Here is a 25205-nt window from a genome sequence, read left to right as displayed (position 1 = left end):
GAATGCAATATTAATAGATAAGATTATGCTCCATTATGCAACTTAATTTGTCTTTTCTTGCAACATAATTTTGTCGGCCGTGCCGCATAATTTGATCCTCCATCGCCACATAATTGCAGCGGCCCTGGCTACACTGAGTAACCATGGTTTGTGTGCAATTGTAATCTGGCTCTAGGTATCTCGATAGTTGGAGTCGTCTCGCCGTGTGAGTCAGAGTGTGGCAGGAGATCTGTTCTGTAGACATTAAATACCCTTGTTCATTTATTTGTGGCTTACTGTTGACAGAACTGTAAAACTTCAGTAAGGTGTTATCCAGCCCCCACGCCTACGCCTCAATGTAGCTTGTTATTGCCGAAACAGCGATGTCTGTGGGGTCCTGTATTATTCAGTATGAGTGAAAAGGGTCTTCTGCGGTGAGGGTTCCAATGTAATTTTTGCTATAAAATGGTATGCTTGCATGAAATTTTTATATTACTTTACTGGCTAATGTCAGACCGTCAGCGTGTTCGTGGACACTGCTTTGCTTGCCAGGAATAGGACAAAATCTCAAATTTCAATATTTTTGGTTAGTTTCCGATAGCGGGCACAAGGTGGCACTGTTTGACCAGATTACAATTATTTGGTCACTGAAGTGAATGTATATTCAGAATTGAGCGTAAAGCGTACTGGCGCACGCTAGGAGGCAGTGCAGCATAATAAGTACGTCAAACTTACTCACGTACATAACGACCAAAAAATTCAAATTCGCCAAAAATGTTGTGTTGACCTAAAATGCATAAGCGTAATAAGCAGATGCTACAAACATTGGCATTGAAAGCGTTTCTCACGTGCACACAGCGTGCAGCACGTGATGGCATGCTGGTTGGTCCAGGTGGTGAGGAGCGCCAGCAGGTGCGGGAGTCCGGGCCGGGTTTCGTCTGGTGCGACAATTATTTTTGTCGACCCCACAGCCCATGACCGCCTCCTCAGATTCTCTCAATACCACCGGGCAAAGTGCCCCTTAACTCTCCAATCATAAGTTATCGCTAAACACAGCGCCCCCTGCTGAGGTAGGCGCCCTCTCCACAGGTCAGTGCCCAGTGCAACGGCATCGGTCGCACTAGGCCTAAAGCCGGCCCTGGGTAATATGTGGCAATGTCGGATGTGTTAGTCGGTGTGAAATAAGTACACAGAGCCTATGGGTGCTATTATAACTGGGTCGTGGCGCAGGTGGACTTTTTGTCCCCACCTGCCCACTCCGTCATTTATTAACCCCTTGGCTGCGGCGGGAATTCCGCCGCAGCGCTGGGGGGGGTTTGGGGGCAGCGCGGTGGCGCTGTGCTCATGACGGAGCCACTCCGTCATGAGCCACGGTTGAGCTGTGCTCATGACGGAGTGGTTCCGTCATGACTCCGCCCACTGCGCTAATCGCCCGCACAGGCGGGGAATCAGCGCAGCGTGGGAGGAGCGGCGGCCAACGGCCGCAGCATGACGGAACCACTCCGTCATGAGCACACGGCACCCGTGTCTCATGACGGAGTGGTTCCGTCATGAGCGCTGAAAGGGTTAATCACGGCCCAAGTGACCGCGGCACCTCACCCACACACTTGCATTGCAGCTGACACTTTAAATCCCCTTTTTACACATGGGTGTGTCCCACTGCCGGGTTTACCAGTTACTTCACTGGTAGAACATTACAATCCTCCTGTATTTATGATACGCCAGGATACAAAAGTCATACCACATGGAGCAGGATTACCTCGCAGACCATAACCTGTACGGGTCTCTCGATTCCTCAGTATGTCCTGATAGCTGTCAAGGTTTCAGATTGCTATGTGTGACATTTTCATAGTTTCAGAGTAATTATGAGTTCATTTCAAGGACTATGAGTGACATTTTCTCGTGAACAAAATCATTCAATGAAGATGAGTGAAACATATAAATATCGGAAAATACACCCATTTGAGCAACGAGAAACTCTAAGAAGATCTTAAAACTGCTGCAGAGCACCAGAAATGAAAAGGCACTAATTGAAGACAAGTAAAGAAACAACAAGATTCTCTTGGAGCTGCTAAGAATCCTCTATTCCTTAAACAGCTGTGTGGAAGTTTGTATGCATGAGACATATATAGCTGATTCTATTTAAGGAATAGAGGATTTTTAGCAGCTCCAAGAGAATCTTGTTTCTTTACTTGTGGTACCCTGACTCTTGGCAAGTGGGGTCGCTCCCTTGTTTCTTATGTACTAATTGAAGACAGACTGTGCGTGACCACAGTTCTCAGTAGCAGTCTTGCGCTTGCCTTCATGTACTCTCCCCATTGTTTTCTCGCCTGTATGCTTCTCCCACCAGCTCCTTGTTTCTCTCCTGCCTGTTGCCTCCCTCCACCCCACCCGCTTTTTTGTGCTGCTTATTTCTTTTAATTTACAGATCCAAATTGGTAAATGAAAAAAATCGCTTGTGCTATTTCGAAGACTTGCGCATGTGTGGTGGGCGCTTCTACAAAGTAACACCACAGCAGTCATAGCGCCTTTTTCTGCTTTGTTCTTTTAGCCTTGTAGCATAGCATCAGCCATGCTGTGCAGCATAGCTAAAACCAGTTGGCAAAGCCAGTAGTTCCCAAAGGCGAGACCTATTGGGTTTGCCAGTGCTTGTTTTCTTGAAGCAACTCTTCCTTGCAAGATAGACTTCCCTGCGCCTAATGTTTCGAAGGGCCGACCGACGTCTAGCATACAACTCCCATATCTCTTTCTCTCCCCTCTCTACCAAAGCCCTGACCCCACCCCGCCCTTCCTTCTGGTCCCCATAGGAGTATTCCTTCCGGTCTTACTTCCCCTGAGCGTCGTCCACCCAGCCTGTTAATGCTGTATCCTCCTCAATGGAACAGAACTCCATTTCTCTATAGCAAGGTATGGCCGTGATAAAGTAGCGCCTTACATATATATAGACATGTTGCTATACACATACTCAAATTTCACTCCGAAAAAGACAGTCCTTGCCTCTTCTGCCTCGACACATGCAACTGAATACCGGAGGAGCCCTGCAAATAATCAGTCCTGGTCAAATAAACGTGTCATATCTCCCCATTTACAAAGCACACGGTTTATTAAGTAGTGTTTAGGTGTCAAATGAATGAAGACAGCATACTCTCAAAATATAAATTAGAGAATGCTGTATGTATAAAGGGATGTACCAACATGTGGCAGTATTTTGCACTAAGGTAGCACTTAAGAAGCTTGTGCACGGGGTGGCTCCTGCATGAACCTGCTTAGCAGAGTGTGAGACTTTCATATCCCACTAATTATTTAAAAGGGGAATCGTAAAACTCTTGCTAAAGAACTGTGGTCCCGTAGTTTAAGAAACTGGGGAAAATATTGTCATGCTTAGAAGGAGTTCTTACACTGCATTATTTCTATTTTTTTAAAATTTCCGTTTCACAGGTTTTCTTCATGTACAGATATTTAGGTCAGAAACCATGACATTAAACGAACACGGACGGGAAGGCTCTTATGAGAGTAACTGAAAGGCTGTAGGGCTGTCTAACATGAGACTAACTCTTCCAAAGGGCTACCATTGTGAGTAAAGGTGAAAATGTGTTTTAGGCAGCACTGCAGACAGTACAGAGCTGCGCGCTCATTAGCACTGCACTAGGTGCTTAAATAAAGCTCCTCGTTGAATGCGCCTGGCGCCCACAGGGTGATCAGGGTGCTATAAATGGTGACTTTGTATTTCAGTGCAGTGATGTGGACCACCACACTGAAATGCGTTTGTCTAACACCTGATGCGTGGTGCTTGGCAGGGCTGTGTCCTACAGTTCAGGTTCTCTTGCCTTCACTGGAGTTGGAAGAGGGTTGGTGTCTTTGCTCACTCTAACCAACAGCTCAGGCATGTCAGATGAGGAACCAATGCTCACCAGGCTATTTTCAGGGTCACCCTGACCTCCGTTGTCCCCTTCCCCATCATGGGAAGGCATCAGATGGAATCGCTTGAATTGAGAAATGTTTCTAGTGACCTTCTTTGCCCCGCCGGGCAGTCACTTTGGTGCCATGCATGTGAGTGATCACCCAGGGGTAGTATTCGAAAGGGAGGTTAAACTTGCTCCCGGGGAAGCGGTCTTTGACAAGTACCAGATCCCCCACTTGTAGGTTGGACACCTTAGCCTGCTGACACCAGCTGCCATGGGTGTTGGTGGTACGTCTCTTCTCAAGTACCTGCTGATCATCAAGAGGAGCTGGAGTCCACTCCGGAGGATGAGGGATGGATTCTTGGACCACTCCCCCATGTAGAGGTGTCTGGGCGCTTGCCCCGTGGTGGAGTGTGGAGTCTGGCAATACTCTTGTAGGAAAGATTAAATTGCCCAATCGAGTGGCTGCTAGTTAGCTTGCTCAATCCTGATTACTTTATTCAAAGTCCTCATGAATCGTTCCACTTCCTCGTTGGCTTGCGACTAACGAGGAGTGATCTTTTTGTGCCTTATGTTCAGGCCCTACAGGTACGTGCCCATTTCCTGTCCTTTGAACGGCGGTTCAGTTGTCCGTCCTGAGTTCTTTGAGAAGGCTATGCGTGGCCATCATCTTTTCCAAGTTGGGTAACACTTTCGGGGCTCCATTGGAGGTAAGGATCTCCACCTCAGGTTATTTGGAATAGTCATCTATGAGACCAATGCATGCCTTCCAAGAGGGAGGCACCCAAATTCCAGGCTCGAGCACACCCATGGCTGCTGGGGTCCTCCTTCAGTTATAACCGGGGCTGGCGGTGCAGGTGGCCCTCCTGCATGACACCGAGGACACAACATTACCACAGTTTTGAACAGTTCATCCATGAGCAGAAACTTCACCTTTGTGCGAAGCCAGCTGTTGGTTTTACCATCCCTTGATGGCCTGTTTGGTTTAGCTGCCGTATTTGGCTGGTGAGACTTGTGGGGCTGACAAGGCAGTGCCCTCGCAGGAGACATCCATTTGGGACTGCCACCAATTTACAGACAGTAGAGAACATGTGGTGCTTCAGGCGTACATTGAGCCCAGTGGGCCTTGAATTGATGCCACTGACCAGTTTGGAGAGTTCCCAGGGCTCGCTGCAAACACTCGTCTTGTGTCCAATCCCAAGCTTGACATATGTTGTCTTCTGACATGGGTAGAGGGCGTGAGTAGTCTGCGACATACCACACATACCACACATACTCCTTGGTCTCTTCAACGTCATCTTCTTATTCTAGGGTTGCCGCCCTGGGATGGCACGACTGATAATCCGCAGGGTTAGTAGTAGTAAGTCGGTACTCCACCTGAAAGTTGTACTCCTGTAATTGTAGAATCCACTTTTCAGTTTGTGGGGGTGGTTTTGATGCGGTTCCTCAAAGTAGTGGAATGCTGGGTTTGTGGTTACCACAAAAGGATGTCCGTACATGTACAAATGAAATTGACGGCACCCCCAGTGTATAGCTATCGCTTCCATCTCGATTTATGAGTACTGTTGTTCTGTTAAAATCAGGGATCTACTTGCAAATTCCGACGGTGTCCATTTTCCACCCTCTGGTTGTTGCATCAGCACCGCTCCGCGCCCCTTGGGACCAGCATCCACAGCAATGATGGTGTCTCTCCGTGTATCAAAGTATACGAGTGTGGTGTCTGCTGAGAGGTCATCTTTGGTGGCTTGAAACAACTGTTCCTTGCGCCACACCCAGGGGGTGGAGGATTTGGTTAGGTCAGAGTGGATGGGTCGGTATAGTCAAGTCCTTGATGAATTTGCCATAATAATTTGCCATTCCCAAAACACTGTTAACCTCCAAGTCTGTGGATGGCAGGGATGCTTCTTTGATGTCCTGCACTTTCTCCAGGTCGGGCGCCACCCCCTTGCCTGAGAACATGCAGCTGAAGAAATTGAGTCTCTGTTTGAGGAACTCACATTTGATCTTGTGTAGGGTGAGCCCTGAGACCTTTATCCTTTGGAGGACCCCTCTTAGTTTTGCGTTGTGTTCCTGCACTGACTTGGCATACACAAGGATGTGATCACTGACGTTGACAACACTCGGCAGGCCCACCAGCAGTTCACGTATTGTGTTCTGAAACACTTCGATGGCACTCAATATCCCGTGGTTAAGCCTCTGATTCCGCCTCAAGCCGACATGAGTGCAGAATGTTGTGATGTATTTCGACTCCTCGGCCAGGGTGAGCTAGTGATAGCCTGATCTTAGGTCCACTTTTGAGAACCAGCTGGCTCTGCTCAGTTCTCTAATTATGTAATCGCTGGTGGGGGTCAGGTGGTAGTCTCTCTTAATTGCAACGTTGGGGAGCCGCATATCTACGCAGATGCGGACCTGGCAAGGTTGTTTTGGCTTCTGAGTTACGATGTGTGAAAACAACAGGGTGGGGCCCGAAATCTTCTCAATGATCCCAGTGGCTTACAGCTTGTCCAGCTTTTTCTCCACGCCCCAGCCTCTGGTGGAATGCAATATGTCGGTGTTCTAGGGCTACTGGTTGGACTGGCTGGTCAATATGTATTTCATTACTGTTCCTTTGAGGCATCAAATGCCTTTGAACACATCACTAAACTCTACCAGTACTTGGGATATCTCTTCTTGATGGACACCAAATGCTGAGGTGATGACCCTGAGGGCCTCCGCTGTGTGGCAGCTGAGCAGCATGCCGTGGCTGACTTCTGCGACATAGATGTAGGAGTCTACCGTCTTGGACCCATGGGTCATCGTTGCTTTGAATTTGCCTAGCAATGGTAATGGGGTGTCCTGGTTATGTGCCAATATCCTGATTGCTGCTTTCTGGAGGGCTTGAGCTGGCTGCATGGCCTTTAAGTCTTCTGCTGATATGATTTAACCCCTTCGCTGCGGCGGAAATTCTGCCGCAGCGCTGGGGGGTGCGGGGGGGCAGCGCGGTGGTGCGGTGCTCATGACGGAGCCACTCCGTCATGAGCCACGGTTGGGCTGTGCTCATGACGGAGTGGTTCCGTCATGACTCCGCCCACGGCGCTAATCGCCCGCACAGGCGGGGAATTAGCGCCGCGTGGGCGGCGCGGCCGCCAACGGCCGCAGCATGACGGAACCACTCCGTCATGAGCACACGGCAACCCTGGCTCATGACGGCGTGGTTCCGTCATGAGCACGGAACGAGTTAAATGGACGTCCCATTCTCCACGATGGCTATGAGTGGGTGCACCCCCACCTATATCTGACATCTGGGTAGTAGGCGCTGTGATTTGGCTGATGTCCTCATGGTGAAAACAGAGTGCACTGTATGCTCCATGACCCCATTGTCATCCATGTCACTGCCGTCCCCTTGGGCTTCAGGTCTGGCATCAACTGTCATATGCGCTGTCCGACTTTTACCTGATCAGCAGACTCGTGCAAAATGGTTGAACTTTCCTCATACTGCGCATCATTTGCCTTTTACAGGACACTCTGCCGAGTGATGACTGGCCCCCACATTAACCACATGCTTGAACCGGCAATGGGGTCTTCTGGGTTTTTCTGGGCCCTTCCAGACTATGACAGCATTGACCAGCTCTTTCTTTACCTCTCTTTGTAGTGCCTCCTCCATGTTGGAAGCTCAGACTTTTGACAGTTCCTTAGTGCGGCCAATGGTCAGACTATCCGCCAGTGACTTGCCTGATTCCTGTCGGATATGCTCTCTTAGCTTTGCAGAGTCACAACCCTAAATAATTTACCCCCATATCTCCTCTCTCATATCTGCGAAACCACATGTGCTTGCCAGTTCTTTCAATCAGGTGTAAAACTTGTCGATTGACTCCTTTGGGTGTTGCAGAGCCTGGCGGAAAATAAAGCACTCATAGTCCTGATTGGCCATCGGCTCGAAATACACATTGAGGACTGTTGTGAGTTTGGCGTGCGTCTTCAGGGTCGCTTCTATCATTGTTTTCGAGATCTTATGAATGGTCTTGCCCCCAAGGTGGAGAGGTAAGGCTCTCTTCCTTTCGGCCACAACTTCTGTGGCTTCAAAGTTTAGCTCCACACTCTGTACCCAATTTCCACCTGGGTGCTTGTGTAGAGGTAGCCCCCTCTACAACAAAAGGCTGAATAGCAAGTATGTAGGCCATGGCAAAGGTGTTTACCAGGCTGTTGGAATCACTGGCCCTGGGAGGGCCCATTTTCAGGTTAAGATTGTTGGCTGGAGCCACTCAGGGTGTCTAGGCTGGACCAGTCGTAGACACCAGTCTGGGCATGGGATGGTTTATTGGGAGGCCTCTACCTCAGGCACTCAGAGTACTGCCTGCTTTTTGTCCCCTCTTGAGTGTGTGATGGGCTGGGCAGCTAACTCCTTTCCTTAGCTTCGGTGCTCAGGTGTTATTGCGACTCACCTCAAGCATGTGCAGACCACCAGGGTGCGCCGTCAGGCCCCTGCAGCACGTGGAGGAGACAACAGGCCTTGTCCCTGTTGGGGCACAAATGCCTATGTATCCTCCTCTTTTCCAGCTTATACGTGCCGGTAGCAGGGTGTGACAGGAGGAGCGGCACCTCTTGACGGCTATGGCGCAACACACAGGAGTACATGTGGCATGAGCACCGCGCACCATAAACAAACCACATGCCCGCCATGCGTGCTTGAGCGCCGTCGGTAGTCCTTATGACTGTGATGGGCTGAGCACCCCTTCTTCACCAGTGTGATATTGTCTGCTCTGAGAGACGAGGAGCGTCAGCAGGGTGCGGAAGTATGTAGCAATGTCGGGCGTGCCAGTCAGAGTGAAATGAATACACAGAACCTCTGGATGCTATTATAACTCAGCCGTGGTGCAGGCGTCTTTTTTTTTTTTATCCCGCCTGCCCACACCGTCATTTATTAATCACGGCCCGTAGGACCGCACCAACACACCCTCATAGTTGGTGAAACTTTAAAGTCCCCTTGACACATGAGTGTGCCCCACTTGAGAGTTTAACAGTTACTTCAGTGGTAGAACATTACACAGCACAAGCAGGAAGCTACCGCTGCATGCCAACATACACAATCTCAGAAGGCGTGAACAAAAGTATAGTAGGTGAAGTTCCCCCACATATAAACAATTACTGCCTGGACATGCACACACTTGAATTCTATGTGTTTGTATGTGTGTCTGTGCATGTACATGGAAAAACACTTCTTTTTTCACCCCTTACCTTTTTTCCCCCACGTTGACAGATCGTCATGAAGCTTGGCATGCTGGACTTTAGCTAAGGGCCTGATTTAGCTCTTGGCGGACGGGTTACTCTGTCACAACGGTGACGGATATCCCGTCCTCTGAACTGTAAATCCCATTATATCATATGGGATTTATATTTTGGGGAACAGGATATCCATCATTGTTGTGACAGAGTAACCCAACCACCAAGATCTAAATCAGGCTCTGAGCTAGTAAAATGATACATTTCATGAAAAACTGTCCAAGTCAAAATGTATAAGCAAATCAAAAATGCCTTTTCAATGGAAAGCACTTTGTACTAGAACTACATACTGGTGATACACGCACACACACAATCACACACTTGTTATTTTGGATTCAGGGGTGGTAAAGCGATACAAGGGTTTTTTAGGGTTCAGGCGTGGGTAGTGGTCAAGGAAGGTTACAGCTTTTAGGACTTGGGGATTGATAGAGCTAAAGAGAAATAAGGGTTATTTTAGGGTGAGGTGGTGAGTAGAGAGAAAGGGAGTTAGGGGAGAATTTAGGATTCAGGGGTGAGAGGTGGTAAATGGCCATAAGGGTTTGGGGGGTGGGCAGAGGTAAGGCCATGTAAGGGTGATTATTAGGGTTGCAGGCTGAATAGAGCTAAAGAAAGGTAGGTATTATTTTCGAGTTCCAGGGTGGGTAGAGGTAAAGGGAGGTGAGGGTGTTTTTTGTGGTGAGAGAGGTAAAGTGGATATGGATTGTTTTAGGGTTTATGGGTGTGTAAAGGTTAAAGTACTAAAGGGGTTGATTAGGGTTTTGAGCTGGGTAGACTTAAAGGGAGGAAAAGGTTTTTTATGGTTCTGTGGTGGGTAGATTAAAGAAAGGTAAGGGTTTCTTTAGGGTGTATGGATGGGTAGGCTCAAAGGGAGAACTTTTTTTAGGGTTCAGAGTTGGATAGGGATAAAGGCAGGTAAGTTTTCTTTTTTTTTTTGGATTCATGGGTGGCAAGAGGTAAAGGGGATGGGTTGAGTTAAAGGGAGGTAAGTTGTTTTTAGGGTTCAGTTGGATAAAGGTAAAGGGAGATAAGTGTTTTTTTGTAGTGTTCATTGGTGGGAAGAAGTAAAGGAAGGTAAGGTTTTTTTTAGTTCAGAAATAGGAAGAGGTAAAAGGGGGTAAGGTGTTCATAGGATTCAGGGGCGGGTAGAGGTTGAAAGTAAAACAAAAAAGTGTATATATTACACAGGAGCAGTTGCCACTGTGTAAATGTAGTTATGTCAGTTTCCATAGGAAAAGTGTTTTTTATTTTGCTAATAACTTGCAAGAAACATTTTTAATAAAATGTTCATCGACCCTGGCTCCTTCATGGAAAGCTTCTTGCTGAACCATCAAGCCGAGTCCTAGAAAAAGGGGTAGTCCCAAAAGTGTGGTTTCCATTTTAATTATCTCTCTTTTTTTAAATTAAATATATTTGCATTAGCATTTGGTGGTCACAAAACAATTATACAGTAGATCGGTTCACATCTCAATGAGAGTGGTTCATTAAGCTTGAGATGGTATTTAACCATAGTACAAGTATACACAGTTTACAGGCAATCATTTGCATGCCTAGCGCACAATCTCAGGTTGTACTAATACCTCATATCTATTTTCAACCAACTAATACTCTCAGTTTGAATTGTCTCAAATATGTGATCATCAGTCCCTCCTGAGCATGGTCATGAGGCTTATACAATAGGCTTCTAGTTCTGTCTCATGTGGCCCAAATGACTCTTGGTCAGGAGTAAAGGAAGGGGTGAACCTGGGGAAGTGGTAAAAATAATATCCACAACTGGGAAAAAAAACAACTGAAAAATGGGGAGTAACTGAAATGTCTTGTGTGTTCTATTCCTAAATAGCAGGAGATAGGTCAGAGGAGGTGTGGGCCAGTATGTGTTAGCGGTGTGTGATTTTGAGTCCATAGGTGAGACAGGTGAGCCAGAGAGAGAGTTTGTCTGGAGGTCCACAGTAGTGTTTTTGCCACCGTCCCCAGCTACTGTCTTCAGCTGCACAGGCCGTGGTGTGGGTCTTCATGTCATGCCTGTCCGGCATCCCGGACCTGAACCACGGAAGCAGCTTTATGCCCGGGTGGGCCGTCCGTTATTGGTCTCATGGTGGGGGTGCTTTCCCTCAGGTCTTACCTCCGTCACCCCCGTGGTCCGCCGGGGTCACCAGCACTGCCTTTCTGCTTGTCTCCAGCTCGCTGCAGGCAGGGACGCTGGTCCACCAGTTGCAGCTAACTGAAGTAGGTGGCGGCCGGCATGGCTCGTGGTGAGGCGGGCGTGGGTGGGGGAGAGGGTCATACAGAGGGAAGGGTCACGTAAGGGAGAGAGGCCTGCTATAAAAAAGAATAATTTAAAAATAAACGTACCCTTGCAGCCGGGTCCCGCATCTCTGCTCCTGATCTCCTAGTCTAACTCTAGGAAGAGGAAGCACAGCCAGGCCCCACTGACCAATCACAATGCTGCAGTGCAGCGTTGTGATTGGTAAGTTCCCAGGCTCCCCTGACCAATCACAACACTGCAATGCAGCGTTGTGATTGGTCTGAGCGTCCTGGTTTGATGCTCAACCAGGGAATGGGAGCCTGGGCTTGTTCTCCATGCAGGCTGTAATGCAGCTTGCATGGAGAACAAGGAAAGTGCACATGACTGTTTTGGGCGGCCCGAGAGGGCTGACCAAACAGTCATGTGCACTTAGGAGTGGGCAAACCACTCCTCCCCTACCCTGCTCCGAGATTAGAGCAGCCACCCGGCCGCCCGTAAAGCAGCACAAGCATAAAATTATAATAACTCATAGTTATTATCATTTTATGTTTCTACTTCGCACTGCTTAAAAGCAGTGGGTGACACTCCTCCGCACCCCTAATTAAAGTCCTCCTGTGCTGCTGCGAGTTCCTCTCTTGGCAGAGGGAGCTATGGTGCAGGGGTGCAGAAGAGCAGGATTGTGTAATTTTGGGACCAGATTAGCCCCCAGGGATATGATTTGGCAGGATTGTAGTTTGGTTATATTGTAAAGGGATTCCCCAACAAAACTACATATTGGAGTGGAACAGGGAGATAAACCAGCTATTTTGATGTATTTTGATGGGTGGGAGATTTATGACTATTGAAAAGGTGTTTGATTAAGGACATGTATTGAATATGTATATGGATAAGAGAAAAAAAGAACAATTTGGTATATAAATAAACATTATTGATATAATTTTTCTGTACAGTTTTGATTTGCTTTGTGTGTCCTATATATATTGTTGACTCTATTTTAGAGCTGGTTTGGGAGTTTTTTTTTTCTTTGCTTTCGGGATTGTAGTTTGGGCTGGAGCAGAGCAAGGGTATACGCGTCTGCTATCTTTGGCTCACAAGTCATTCCCTCCATTACCATTTTATTTCTTATAGGAAACTTTTGTTTCTGATACAGAAACAATGGCTAAATGGAATTACATCAAATTTGGCTAAAAAGTTAGAACTTTACTCAGGAAGCATGCTGATTGTGAGTTGGTGTAAATCCTTTAAGCTGTTTTTGAGAAATTAGTTTTTTTATAGGGGCTTAGGTTGGTCTTTAAAGGGCTAAAAAGTTAGCTATTTCTAGACCGTTTCCTCATAGAGGTTTTGGAAGGTTCTCAAAAGTCAAAATGAGAGCACAATTTCCATAAGATTGCACTATCTTGCTCAGCCATGTGAGAAAAAAGTCTGATATTCTGAGTAAAACATGTTCTTCTGACAGGTTATGCCCCTCCCTATATGTTTGTTTTATGACATAAAAATGCCCTCATCCTTTATAATATTTAACTACTACACACAATTAATGATGTCCATTTTGCAAGATAATTATTCAGAACTTTTCAAAGTGCACGCTGGAAAATAGTGTAACGTTTGCGGCTTAATGTTATGAAAGGAGCCGCTTAAGTACCTTAAAAGCAAATCAAAAAATGACGTCATTGTTAATTATTTGTGTTTCTGGATATCTGATTAGCATAGCACAACAAAATAACATATATCAATGCTAGACGAAAAACCACCCAATGGACCTCTTGAGATTGCGCCAAGGACGTGTTAGTAAATGGGGTTGAAGATGGTGAAAGCATTGAACTAGTAACATTGGCCCACTCTGGAAGAGATGTAAAGATACATTTACAGAAGGGCTGCCTGTTCTTTCCAAATAATGGTTATTCTCTCACACTTTTGCTGCCCTTTTTTATCGCATTGGTTGGTCACAATTTTAAAAACACATACATGCAGACCACCACAACATCCATTTGTCCTTTTCACTCTGAATGTTGGCAGGTTTGACCTGCTGAAGTGTAACAACGGGCGGGGCTTCATGCACCCATTAATGGCTGGTGCGATAAACCTCACATCATTTATAATTGCGATCCCTGCGCAAAACCGTGTTTGCCTAGGCCGGGGATTGCGATTACCGGACACTTGCAATCAGGGCCATGATGTCTTGGTACCAAATCCGTGCTCGGAGAATGAGGAGTTAAAAGGCTTCCTCATGGTTTATTGAATTAGTTGATATGTTCGTGTGTTTTCCATTTGTTCTACACATGACCGCTACCACATCGTGGAAATGTACGGCCTCGGGTGACTCCGCCTACAGTAGCTCACCATCTTCAGTGCTTCAGTGATGCATATTTTAGTATTCTGTCTTTAGTCCTTTCCTATTTACACCTTCACATGTTAGAGACACTACCTGCAAATTTCTTTTAATAAGGGACCTATTTTAGCCAGTAGGTGACATTTCTGACTGAGGCGCTGTAGGGCATAGATTTTCTGTGCTGGCTGGGGATGGGTCTGTCTCACTCTGCAGGGCTGAATATAGATACAGCTGCATGACCATAAGCATATAACCTTGTATGAGCTTGTCTTGGCAATTAAGTTGAGTAATTACATGAACATTGACAGCTGGTGGCCTCTTCCTTAATACACAACTTGACAAGTTAATTTCAGATTTTTAATCGTTGGCACCAAGCAGTACAATTTACTTCCAGTAGTAATTTTCTGCCTTCTAACTATTGTTAAATTTTGAAAGGTGTTAACATTTACTTTAATAAGTTCAGGGCCCTTCATTCCATCAGTATAACTCTTTACGATTCTCTCGCACCTAAATGTGATTTAGCTTGCTCTAAATTTCTAGTAATACATTAAATTAAAAAAAAGAATTGAAGAATGCCACAATCTAAGGTCCTTGTAGTGTGTTAAATTCCACATCCTGCCTCTCCAAGATGGTGGCAGATTCTGAAAATGAAACTAGCAGAGGGATGTTTGGAATGTACTAGTTCCCTATTTTTCACTGGGTCATCCCACTAACTATTTATCATTTATAATTGTAACCCTAATTCCATCTCCTGAGCTAAAAAGGGCTGCTGTATGTGTGCTTGTCATAGGTTTTCTCAATTCTTGTCCTTTCTGCCTTGTCTTTGCAGACAGACCGGGCGGTCCAGTTGCTGCTGGAGACCAGTGCTGAAAACCAGCACTACTACTGCGATTCCTTGAAGGCGTGCCTGGTAACCACTGTTACCTCCTCTGGCCCTTCGCAAAGCACCATCAAGTTGGTCGCCACCAACATGATTGCCAATGGCAAGCTGGCAGGTGAGGCGCGTTTTGATGTTTCCCGTGTTAGGTGAGCCCTGCATAGGTTACAGTATAGATGCCGCCCTGCCTTCATAGTTGTTCTGCTGTGCTCATGAATCTTTTCCTTTTTCTGCAGAGGGGGTGCAGCTGCTCTGCCTGATTGACAAAGCTGCTGACGCATGCCGCTATCTGCAGACGTATGGCGAATGGAACCGTGCGGCATGGCTCGCCAAGGTTGGTTGCACAAGGTTTAGACCTGGTCATTACTTCTGCAAAAGTGTCTTTTTTCTTTGCTCCTATGCTTTTAACATCCTTTATGCTCCCATCCCCAGCTCGCGTCTGTTCTCCGTTCACATGCATACATCCTGGGGGATTGTCAGTGCTGTGCTTTTATAGTTTAGACTAATAGTACTGGGCATAAGTTGGAGTACCGATTTCAGTAACTGCAGAAATTCTGATCAAGGACAGAATTCAACTGTCATCGAAGATGTAAATCAATCTAAATATCGCTATTAATACCTACAAGGGTGAGGCGCTCATTCCAAGTACAATGTAAATCTAGATTTAGGCGTAAAAGTGAAGTTTTGTGCCTGAATTGTAGTTTCAAGTTTTGCAATAATTGCCACACATACACAAATGTACCTGGCCACATTTCATCAAGAAAAACCTGGCAAAGTGTGTTCTAGGAAGAATGGCCAGAAAGAGTAAATGCATGCTGCAATCTGGTATGCAAACCTGATACCACACTGTGTGCCTTATTCCAGCCCATGGAACTCTAAATGGGTAAGTGGTACTGCACCAAGTAAATACCTCACACCGTGGTATTAATATTTTATCATATGAGGTATTTCCAACCCAAATACTGGAGCTCGCAGAATGAGGTAATATCAGCCGATCGAAAACAGTTTGCCTTCTATTCTGTACAAGACATCTCGCTTCAATACAAGCACCGGCCATGGTCAGCGGCAAATTCATAAAAAACCTCTGCCTGCCTGAAAATGAATTCACAGTGGTCCACTTATCCTAGAGTTGCATGAGTATAAAAATGCGCCATTTAATGAGAATTTAACAATTGTGTGTGGAAGTCCATGTATGCATGTCTTTGATCTCTTCGCCATATGCTCACGGTGACAAATGCCCTTGAAGTAATTTCTTACAAGCTTGATCCTGTGCCTAGGACCTGATTCTCCTACCTGTCCTCTTAGCATGTCCATGCCAATACATACAGAAAAATGTTTCTGCAACTTACAGCTACAAAATCTCTTGTCCGTAACATTTTTTATAGAAACATTAGTGGTTAACACACAGCCCACTTACGAGCGGGCTAAATTTGGGTATGGTGATACAGTGTGGTAGGCAACTAACTGGCTATTTCTAGTACTTCTCCCCTGAAATGGCAATGGCATTAACATCTGAACCCAAAATTACAGGGCTCGAATACGCATGCAGAGTCCCCATTCCATGTATGAATCGTCTCCCATTTACCACCTAGCAAAAGCTGGGATACTATTCTTTGCTTCTTTATTGTGTAAATTTGTTGTAAATATATTCTTGCTTCTTTCCTTTTTATCATTCCAGTTCCATTTGGCAGTTTGTTTACAGGCACATATGATAGGAGTTTAGCCTTCGTTTTGGTTGCATCCAAAGTTTGGAACTGCCTTCCCCCCCTTAAATTCCTAATCGCCTTGGCTTCCGAAGCACCACATAAGCTGGGCTCCTGCTCGGGCAGTAATACTCGGACTATCCTTGCCTCTGACTTTCTTGTCTTCTTGTGGTCCAGCACCAAGAGACTGTGGTGAACATCTCTCTCTCTCTTTAAGTGCCAATAATTGTACCTAGAATAAAAACATGTTTAAATACTATTTTGAACATAACAAAACGTTATTAATAATAAAAAGGCCTGGGGAGAAAATGGTAGAAAGTTACTAACAAATAGCCTTAATATTTATCAAAATACGTGCCATTTTAGAGCATTAAAAAGATCCCATGTGTGTAGAAAACAGCGTTAACCCTTTTACTAAATACTCAATGGGAAAAAAACAAGCACTAAAACAAGAGTTTTAACCTTGTAAGGATTGCCACAAAAAATGTCTGTGACTGATCATTATCAGGTATGTTTCTGGTGTCTTGGGTCATCATACAACTCCACTATTGTGAAGGCTGTTCCAAGATGAATCAGAAGGTGATCCGGGAATGCAAAGCCAAACTTTTTTTTTTGTGGAGCATCATCAGAAAGCGAGGAAAAAGCATTTCTCATTCAAGTCTCGAGGGCGTGGTCCCGTTCACACTCTCAAGGCTGTTTCCATCACAGATTGTCTTCCCACTCCAGGTATTTGGGTAAGTTCAAGTAAAAAAAAGAAGCATGCAAAGTCGAAGCAACCCTACAACTGGTGGAAACCTTCAAGGAAGCCTTGTTGCATATCTTCAATAATGTATTGGTGCCTTCTAGTGTGCATTTGGGCTCCTTGGATCAAGCAGACCTCCAGATGGGTTACCACTGGTGAATCTATCCCCGACATTGTCTAATTCCACAGCCGATACGGGCCCAACTCCAGCACCACTACTCACACTGGTCCCTCCTGCGTTGACGCCGGTGGAAAAAGCCACCACACCCTCTGCCGAAGTCTCGTCCTTCAATTTTGCTTCAACTGACACAGCCTCCTTCATACTCGAACAGAACTCTTCCATTGCCTTAGAACAGCCTTTCACTTCACAATCTCTTTGGCTCTGATGATTCAGACCATAGCCAACATGGTCTTGATGATAATCAAGATGATGACCAAATTTATGATGATGATAATTTCTGTATGGATCTAGAGGAGGCCAGGTGGCTGTATGCTTACCCAAACACAGGGTTGAATGTTCCTCTACCGAAGAATCAACCCCCTTTGCAGTGATTATCTGTTGTTCTGTGGAAGTTCTTAATCTTCAATTAGAACTTAATCTTCAATAAATGTGCTTACTGACGCCCTGCAGGCTGGGCAGACTTCTTCTGATCTACTCTTGCTAATTAATGCAGCACTGATTGATAAATTACTGGGTATGTGGGCCGAACCCTCTTCTGTCTGCCGGTAAATAGGCAAGTGAAGACATAGACCTGCGCTGGAAGACCCAGCCTTTCTGTAACACCATCCTACTCTGGAAAGTTTGATGGACAAGGTGTCCACCAGCAGACATAACCCAAATTCATTTCTCACTACACCTCCAGATAGGGAGTCCAAATGTATGGCTGCTTTTTGGAAACAGATGTTCTCTTCCTCCAGTCTATCCTTATGATTAGTCAATGCGGCTGTCTCTTGGGACGTTGCTCGCACACATTGTGGAACATGGTTGCGAAATCGTGCAGACGGTTCCAGAGGAATACAGAGTAAACCTGGCACAAGTTATCCAGGATGGGCGGGTTACAGCAAAAAACGTCATCCAATCAGGACTGGACACTACCAACTGCTTGGGCAGGGCAGTCTGTACCATGCCTGAATGAGATCCATGGGTTTTTCAAGTGACTCCGAGGTATCCCTGATGGAAATGTAATTTGATAGGATTCAGAGCTTAAGCGCTTCAAGAAATGCATGGTGACTGCACGCTCTCTCAGCCTCTCTGCTCCAGAGCGGCAGTATCCTCTGCAGTACCACCCCTTTTGAGGCTTTGCTATGAGTTTTAACCAACAGCAAAGTCCAGAACCACCACATCAGAGCCGCCCCTGGCCCTTTCGGGGCTCAGTTTTGAAATCGAGCCAACAGCATCCAGGTCCTCAGGGACAGCGCCTTACCCAATCACCCACTCTTCCCGCTACAGTCACAAAACCGATTTAACTTGTCTCCTTTGCAAGTGGCCACATAGTTGGAGGCAGGATACAACATTTTCTCCAAGGGTGGCAGACCATTACATTAGGTCAGTGTGTGCTCTAGATTGCCCCAAGAGGATATGCCTTACTATTCTCGGCCGATTCGCCACATAAACCTCCTGTTAAAGACCATCTTTCAGGAGACCATTTGCCCATTCTCGAGCAAGAATTGCACGCTCCTTTGTTTAAAGGAGGGGGGTCCCGGCATTGTAAATAGGAACTGGATGTTATTCCGGTTATATCTTGGTGCAGAAGATGGACAGAGACCTCCATCCTATTTTAGATCTTCTCTCTCTCAACTTCTTTGTCAAGAAGGACACATTCAGGAAGCTCAGACTAATCCAAGTTCTATCTGTCCAGGTGAATGGATGGTAGCGCTGGATATGCATGATACCTATTTTCACATGCTCATCCTGCGAGCCTTTACCTGTGGTTCAAGGTGGGCCATGAGCATTTTCAGTGTTATGTGCTCCCGTTCAGCAATACTAATGCCCCTCAGGTGTTCGTGAAAGTGATAGCAGCACATCCTCAGAGGTTGGGAGTAAAAGTCTTCCCACACCTCGACGACAGGCTGTTTACGGCGGGCTCACCGCAGTCAGTCGTAGACACGCTCCAGACCACTGTGAAACTCCTCACTTATTTGGAGTTCTTCATCAATGTGCCAACGTCACACCTGACTCCTTCTCGTTGCCTTTCGTTCATTGAAACAGTTCTGGATTTATTGTTATTTCAAGCCTTTCCACCCGCTCTACAAGTCCAGGATTCTCGGGCTTTGATCCAGACTATGATCCCAGCTTCTGTTCTGCCTCTCAGGGAGAGTGGCTCTGACACTTCATAGCCTTCTTGCCGCCTGTATCATGCTTGTGGAACACGCCAAATGGAATATGTGGGCTCTGCTGTAGGTTCTGAAGTCTCGGTAGGTTCAGCATCCAAGAAAGAAACCTGGCAGATTCCATCTAGGTTTCGGTGGCTACTCAACCACAATTGGACTTGTGGAAGACCCCTCTCTCTACTCTACCCAGAGTTGATGGGTGTGACAGATGCATAGTTGCTGGGTTGGGTAAGTCATCTTGGGGAGGGGCAACAAACTTTGAAGAATTGAGATCTGAGTCCTGTGCCAGAAGGTTCTGCACTTCTGCCACTGGCTGAGTCATCAGGGCAGGTAGCCAACCACCTGGCAGGATCTTTGAACGCCAGGGCGGACAAGCTCAGCCGGTGTTGTCTAGTGGATCATGAACGGCGATTGCAAGCCAAGGTGGCGCAGGGTGTTTTCATCAATGGGGAGAACCCTGCCTCAATCTTTTCGCCACAGCTAAGACTGAGCAGTGCCCAAGCTTTTGGAGGCTGAGGTTTCAAAAAAAGAAATCTTGGTGACCCCTTCTGCCTGAAGTGGAGCTAGGGGCTCCTGTACACCTTCCTACCTCTGCTCTACTGTCTAGGGATCTGAAGAAGATCAGGAACGACCAGGCCCAAGTCATCTTAGTGGCTACGGATTGGGCTTGGAGCACGTGGTACCTGGAGCTCCTGGGAAGAGCATCTGTTCCCTTATCAAGCTGCCTCTTCGGTAGACCCTGCAGTTGCAGCTGCAGGGAGGGACCTCCAACCAGGCCTGCACAATCCTCACCTCATGCATGGAAATTGAGAGGTGAGAGCTGACTTGGTTCGACCTCCCTACTGAGGTAGCAGATGTTATCTTGGCAGCCAGGCATCCAGTCACAAAAACAGTCGATGCTGCACGCTGGGAGAAGTTTGTATTTTGATGTACTTTCATGAGAACCCTTACACGCCAAGTTATCACACGTGTTGATTTTTGTGCAGTCTTTAGCCCAGCAAAAACCTGCTGTGGCCACTGATAAAGGGTATTTGTCTATGTTATATGTCGGCCTTTCTACGTTCACCATGTCAACCATCTTAATTCAGATCACCTGATGTGATGCGTTTTCAAAAGGGTTAACCTAAATGGTTGAAACCACAGTGGTTCTTGCATATTTGATTTGTATTCTATTTAAAACAATGTATTGCTGTTCTCTGCACCTTTAGGTTTTGAAAACAGTCTTTCTCATAGCAATATCATCAACTTGTCACTTGGGTGAGTTGCAAGCACCGTCTATCTGTTCAACAACCATATACCACTTTTTTCCCCCCAAAGAAACAACGTTGTAACACCTTTTCATGTTGAACAATCTATCAATCTAGTGGCTTTATTTGCTTCACCTTATCCCTCGAAAGAGGAAGAACGACTTCATCCTTTGGACTCCAGAATAATCTTGCATCAAGGACCATTGAGTGGATAATCAGCTTTTTTTCTGGTTTGCAGAAGGAAAGAAGGGGAAGGGAGTGTACAAAAATAATAATTTCCAGGTGGATAGTCCTCTGCATTAAGATTTGCTACACACTGGCTAAGAAGTAGCCCTCAGAAACCTTGAGGGTCTATTCAACCATGTCCAAGGCTGCTATTGTTACTTTGACATGCGGAAAACCTGTCTTACGTATCTGTCAGGCTGCAAATCGGGCGTCAATTCATGCATTCACAAAGCATTACCGCCTTGATAGCCAGGTCTCTCGGGAGAAACATTTTCCATGTTCTGTTCTGCAGGACTTTTTGTCTGAATTGTTCCACAGACCCACCTCCTTTGGAGGTACTGCTTTGATACCTATTCACAAGGTGAGGAATCTGTGGTTAGAAGTATCACCAGAAGAACAAGTTACTTTCCTTCAATAATGCACTTTCTGGTGAGTACTCTGTCTAAATGCAGATTCTTCACCGACCCTCCCCTTTAGTAGAATAGACTTTTTTCTCGGTCTTAAAAGGGTCCTAATCTGCATTATGTCAAATCTGATCAGCCAGTGGTTATGCGTCCGATGGTGCGAACGGGGTTCAGAAAGAAACAAATCTCCACAAGGGGGTCGCAATTATATGTGACTCTGGTCTCACTGACTGGATGGTATGGAGTGACGCAGAGCTGCACGATGCCACTCACTGGGGCACAAGGAAATTCACAAGGTGAGAAATCTGCAGAGTATCTACCAGAACGAGTGTTACAGAAGGTAAGTAATTTGTTCGTTTGACTAGTAGGTCGCATACTAAATGTATACTTAGCATTACAGCTGTAGTGAACATATTAATGAAGGTTACCAATAAACAGTTGCATTGTAGCTTGTCAGACCTGGTTGCCCCATGTTCTTATGTTGTGTTAGCCATTTTATCGGGTATCCTTAAAAAAAGTTGCTGAAATTTGTTTCTGGACATCAGAAGTATTCAGAGAGGATGTAGAAGGAATCAAAGAAAATGTACACTATGCCTTGCTGGATGATAAGGCAGTTAGAGGGTACAGAGAAAAATATTTTTAAAGGCAATGGTACATGAAGCTAATTGAAACAGTGGAAACCAACCATCCACTCTTCAAACCGTTCAAATAACTTTCTAACTCGATCTATGTGCAATCCATCTTTCAAAGCAAAGAATTGACAGAGAGCTTGATTTACCTTTTTTCCCCCAAAATCAAAGATCCTGGAATCTCCTACTGTTGACCTATCCATAGAAACCACAGATTTATACCTGCATCCAATTTTTGATTTATGGTGATCTTTGGATAGTTCTTGTGAAATTGGATCACTCCTTGCCTTCTCTGCACCTATGTCTAATCTCCAGTATGAAGACATTTTCTACGGTCATTACCCTTAAAATGGCAATAAGAGTCAACACTCTTGTCACAGGTAAGGGTTTGGTTGAACTCAAACCGGCTGCTATTGTCCTATTACTTACCGGTAATCTTCATTACTCCGGGTCCCGTAGTCCTCGACACCGTCATGGACAAGTGAGATGTAACTATCTCACTGACAGAAAAAAGAACGCTGGAATGCTGGACCTATCTTCCCCCCTCCCACTGGGAGTACATAAGGAGTACCGGTCCCAGCATTCCTCCTGAAATACCAAGCCCCAATGAAGGCCGGCAGACAGGGAGGGAGGGAGGGAGGGAAGTCATGACGGTGTTGAGGACTACGGGACCCGGAGTAATGAAGATTACCGGTAAGTAATAGGACATTACCCCCAGGTCCCTCCGTCCTCGACACCGTCATGGACAAGTGAGAAATACCAACGCAAACACCGGCATTCATACCAGAAAACACAACAAACCACCAGGATAGCAAACAAACCCAGAGATTTATTGGAAATAAAGAAGAAAAAACATCAGGAGCGAACAGAGCTCAACACCCCCAATGCAAAACCTCCATCATCCCCCAACAGATTGAGGAGCCGATAATGCCTGATGAAAGTATTAGAAGAGGCCCACGTGGCAGCTCTACAAATCTCTGAGAGAGGAACACCCTGAACCTCCGCCCAAGAAGCAGCCACCCCTCACGTAGAACAACCCTGAACCCCCAAAGGAGGAGGAGACCCAGACAGAGAGTAGGCCAAGGAAATGACTTGCTTCTGCCAACGGCCGATCGACACAGAAGAAGCCTTACTCCCAAGCGAAGCCGCCCCAAAGGAGATAAAAAGGGAGTCCGACTTGCAAAACACCGCCGTGCGGTCAAGATAAATGCGCAAAGCCCTACACACATCCAACAAGGACCACTGGGGACCACCAGGAGAATCCAAAACAGAGCCCAGGGCAGGCAACACCAACTCCTGGCACCTGTAAAATTGTGAAGAAACCTTTGGCACAAAAGAAGAATCAAGGCGGAGCACCACCCCACCCTCCGTGAAAGACAGAAAAGGAGCACGCGCCATCAAGGCCCCCAACTCCCCAAGACGACGAGCAGAGGTGACAGCCACCAGGAAAACCACCTTGAGAGTGAGAAATTTCAAATCCACCTCATCCAAAGGCTCAAAAGGAGGACTGATCAAAACCCGAAGGACTAAAGGCAAATCCCACAGAAAAGAAGGACGAGGCACAGGCCGAGAAACAGTAAAACTGCGTAGAAGACGAGAGACCAAGTCCTGAATATCGGAAAGATTCCCCCACGGGGAACGAAATGCCCGAACAGCGGCCCACTGGGCACGCAGAGTAGACACAGCCAAACCCTTCTTGAAACCCTCCCACAAAAACTGAAGGACAACCTGCAAGGAACAGAACAAAGGGGAGACGCCCAATGCCGAACACCAACGATCAAAATTACCCCAATGCCGATCATAAGCCTTGAGGGTAGAAGGCCGCCGGGAACGCTGAAGAGCCACCGCTAAATGCTGCGGGAAACCGCGCCTTCTCCAACCCTGCCTCTCAACTTCCACACCAACAACCGCAACCGGAGAAGAGACAGGGACGGGGAAGACCGAAGGGGAGACGGAGACAGGGGAAGAAACCAGGGACCCTGAACTGCGAAAAGACGCACCGTCGGAAACCAGGACCTTCGAGGCCAAAACGGCAGGACCGCCACCACCTCCCGATCTTCCTGACACAGACGGGCCAGAAATCTGGGAACCAGAGCCAGGGGGGGAAAGGCATAGAGGAGACGCGACGGCCAAGGCATCGACAGCGCGTCCACCCCCCAGCAACCCTCCTGCAGAAACCGGGAGCAAAAACGGGGGAGCTGAGCATTGTGCCGGGAGGCAAAGAGGTCCAGAAAGGGACGCCCAAACCTCCCGCACACAAGCCGAAACGCAACCGGGGTGAGAGACAACTCCAGAGAATCCGGAAAGCACCGACTCAGGACATCCGCCACACAGTTGTCCACTCCCCGAAGATGAACCGCCGTCAGAGACAGCAGATGGCTCTCCGCCCAACAAAACAGGGGGACCACCACCGCATTCAAAGATGCCGAACGAATCTCCCCTTGATGATTCAGATACGCCACCGTCACCATATTGTCGGACCGTACCAACACATTCCGATCGAGCAACAGTCCCCGAAAACCCATCACAGCCCGGGACACCGCCGTGAGCTCTCTCCAGTTGGATGACCTGCGACTCTCCAAGAGGGACCAACGACCCTGAAGGGTGCGAGACCCCAAGGTCGCACCCCAACCCAAGGCGCTGGCATCCGTCGTCAAGACCAGAGAAGGAGAAGACTGCAGGGGCAGACCCAATGACAGATGACCCCTCACAGACCACCAAAGAAGAACCTGGAGGACCACCAGAGACACAGGAACCAGAACATCCAAATCGCGGGACAGGGGATCCCAGCGAGATAAGAGGTACACCCAAAGGGGGCGCAGATGAAAACGTGCCCAGGCCACCGTAAAAACAGTCGCCGCCATCAGACCCATAAGACGCAACCAAAGGCGCACCGGAAAGGCACCCCCCACCCTGAAACGACGAGCAAGGGATACCACCGTCACAACCGGAGGCTCGGGGAGGAACACTCAGTTCAGATCCGAACGGAAGTGGGCCCCAATGAAAACCATGTCCTGAGACGGCGTCAGTTGACACTTGGGCAAGTTGTTTAGGAAACCAAGGGCCTGCAACGCCGAGCACACCACCTCCCTGGCCTCCAGCAACAGGACCCGAGATGAAGCATGGATCAACCAGTCATCTAAGTATGGGTACACCATTACCCCTTGGAGATGAAGCCACGCGACCAAAGGCGCCACCACCTTTGTAAACACCCGCGGCGCCGACCGGAGACCGAATGGCAACACCATGAATTGATAATGACGCCCCAGAACACAAAACCGCAGAAACCTGCGGGACCGAGGATGGATCGAAACATGGTAATATGCATCTTGAAGA

The 25205-nt window shown here is 47.0% G+C and overlaps 1 protein-coding gene across 2 annotated transcripts in view; it reads left to right on the top strand.

Annotated features, from left to right (window-relative positions):
• WDR11 (WD repeat domain 11) overlaps nucleotides 1–25205 on the top strand; it is a 671833-nt gene that overhangs the window by 612487 nt on the left and 34141 nt on the right. For both annotated transcript variants that reach the window (XM_085602786.1, XM_085602777.1), the window contains exons 25-26: nucleotides 14541–14706; nucleotides 14825–14922. In XM_085602786.1, the coding sequence (XP_085458912.1) occupies nucleotides 14541–14706; nucleotides 14825–14922 (264 nt within the window). The remainder of the gene's footprint in view (nucleotides 1–14540; nucleotides 14707–14824; nucleotides 14923–25205) is intronic.

This window comes from Triturus cristatus, chromosome 1_2 (genome assembly GCF_964204655.1).
Source record: "Triturus cristatus chromosome 1_2, aTriCri1.1, whole genome shotgun sequence".
In the NCBI taxonomy this organism is placed as follows: domain Eukaryota; kingdom Metazoa; phylum Chordata; class Amphibia; order Caudata; family Salamandridae; genus Triturus; species Triturus cristatus.
The sequence above is the reverse complement of the archived record's forward strand: the minus strand, read 5'-3'. Positions and strand labels throughout refer to the sequence as shown.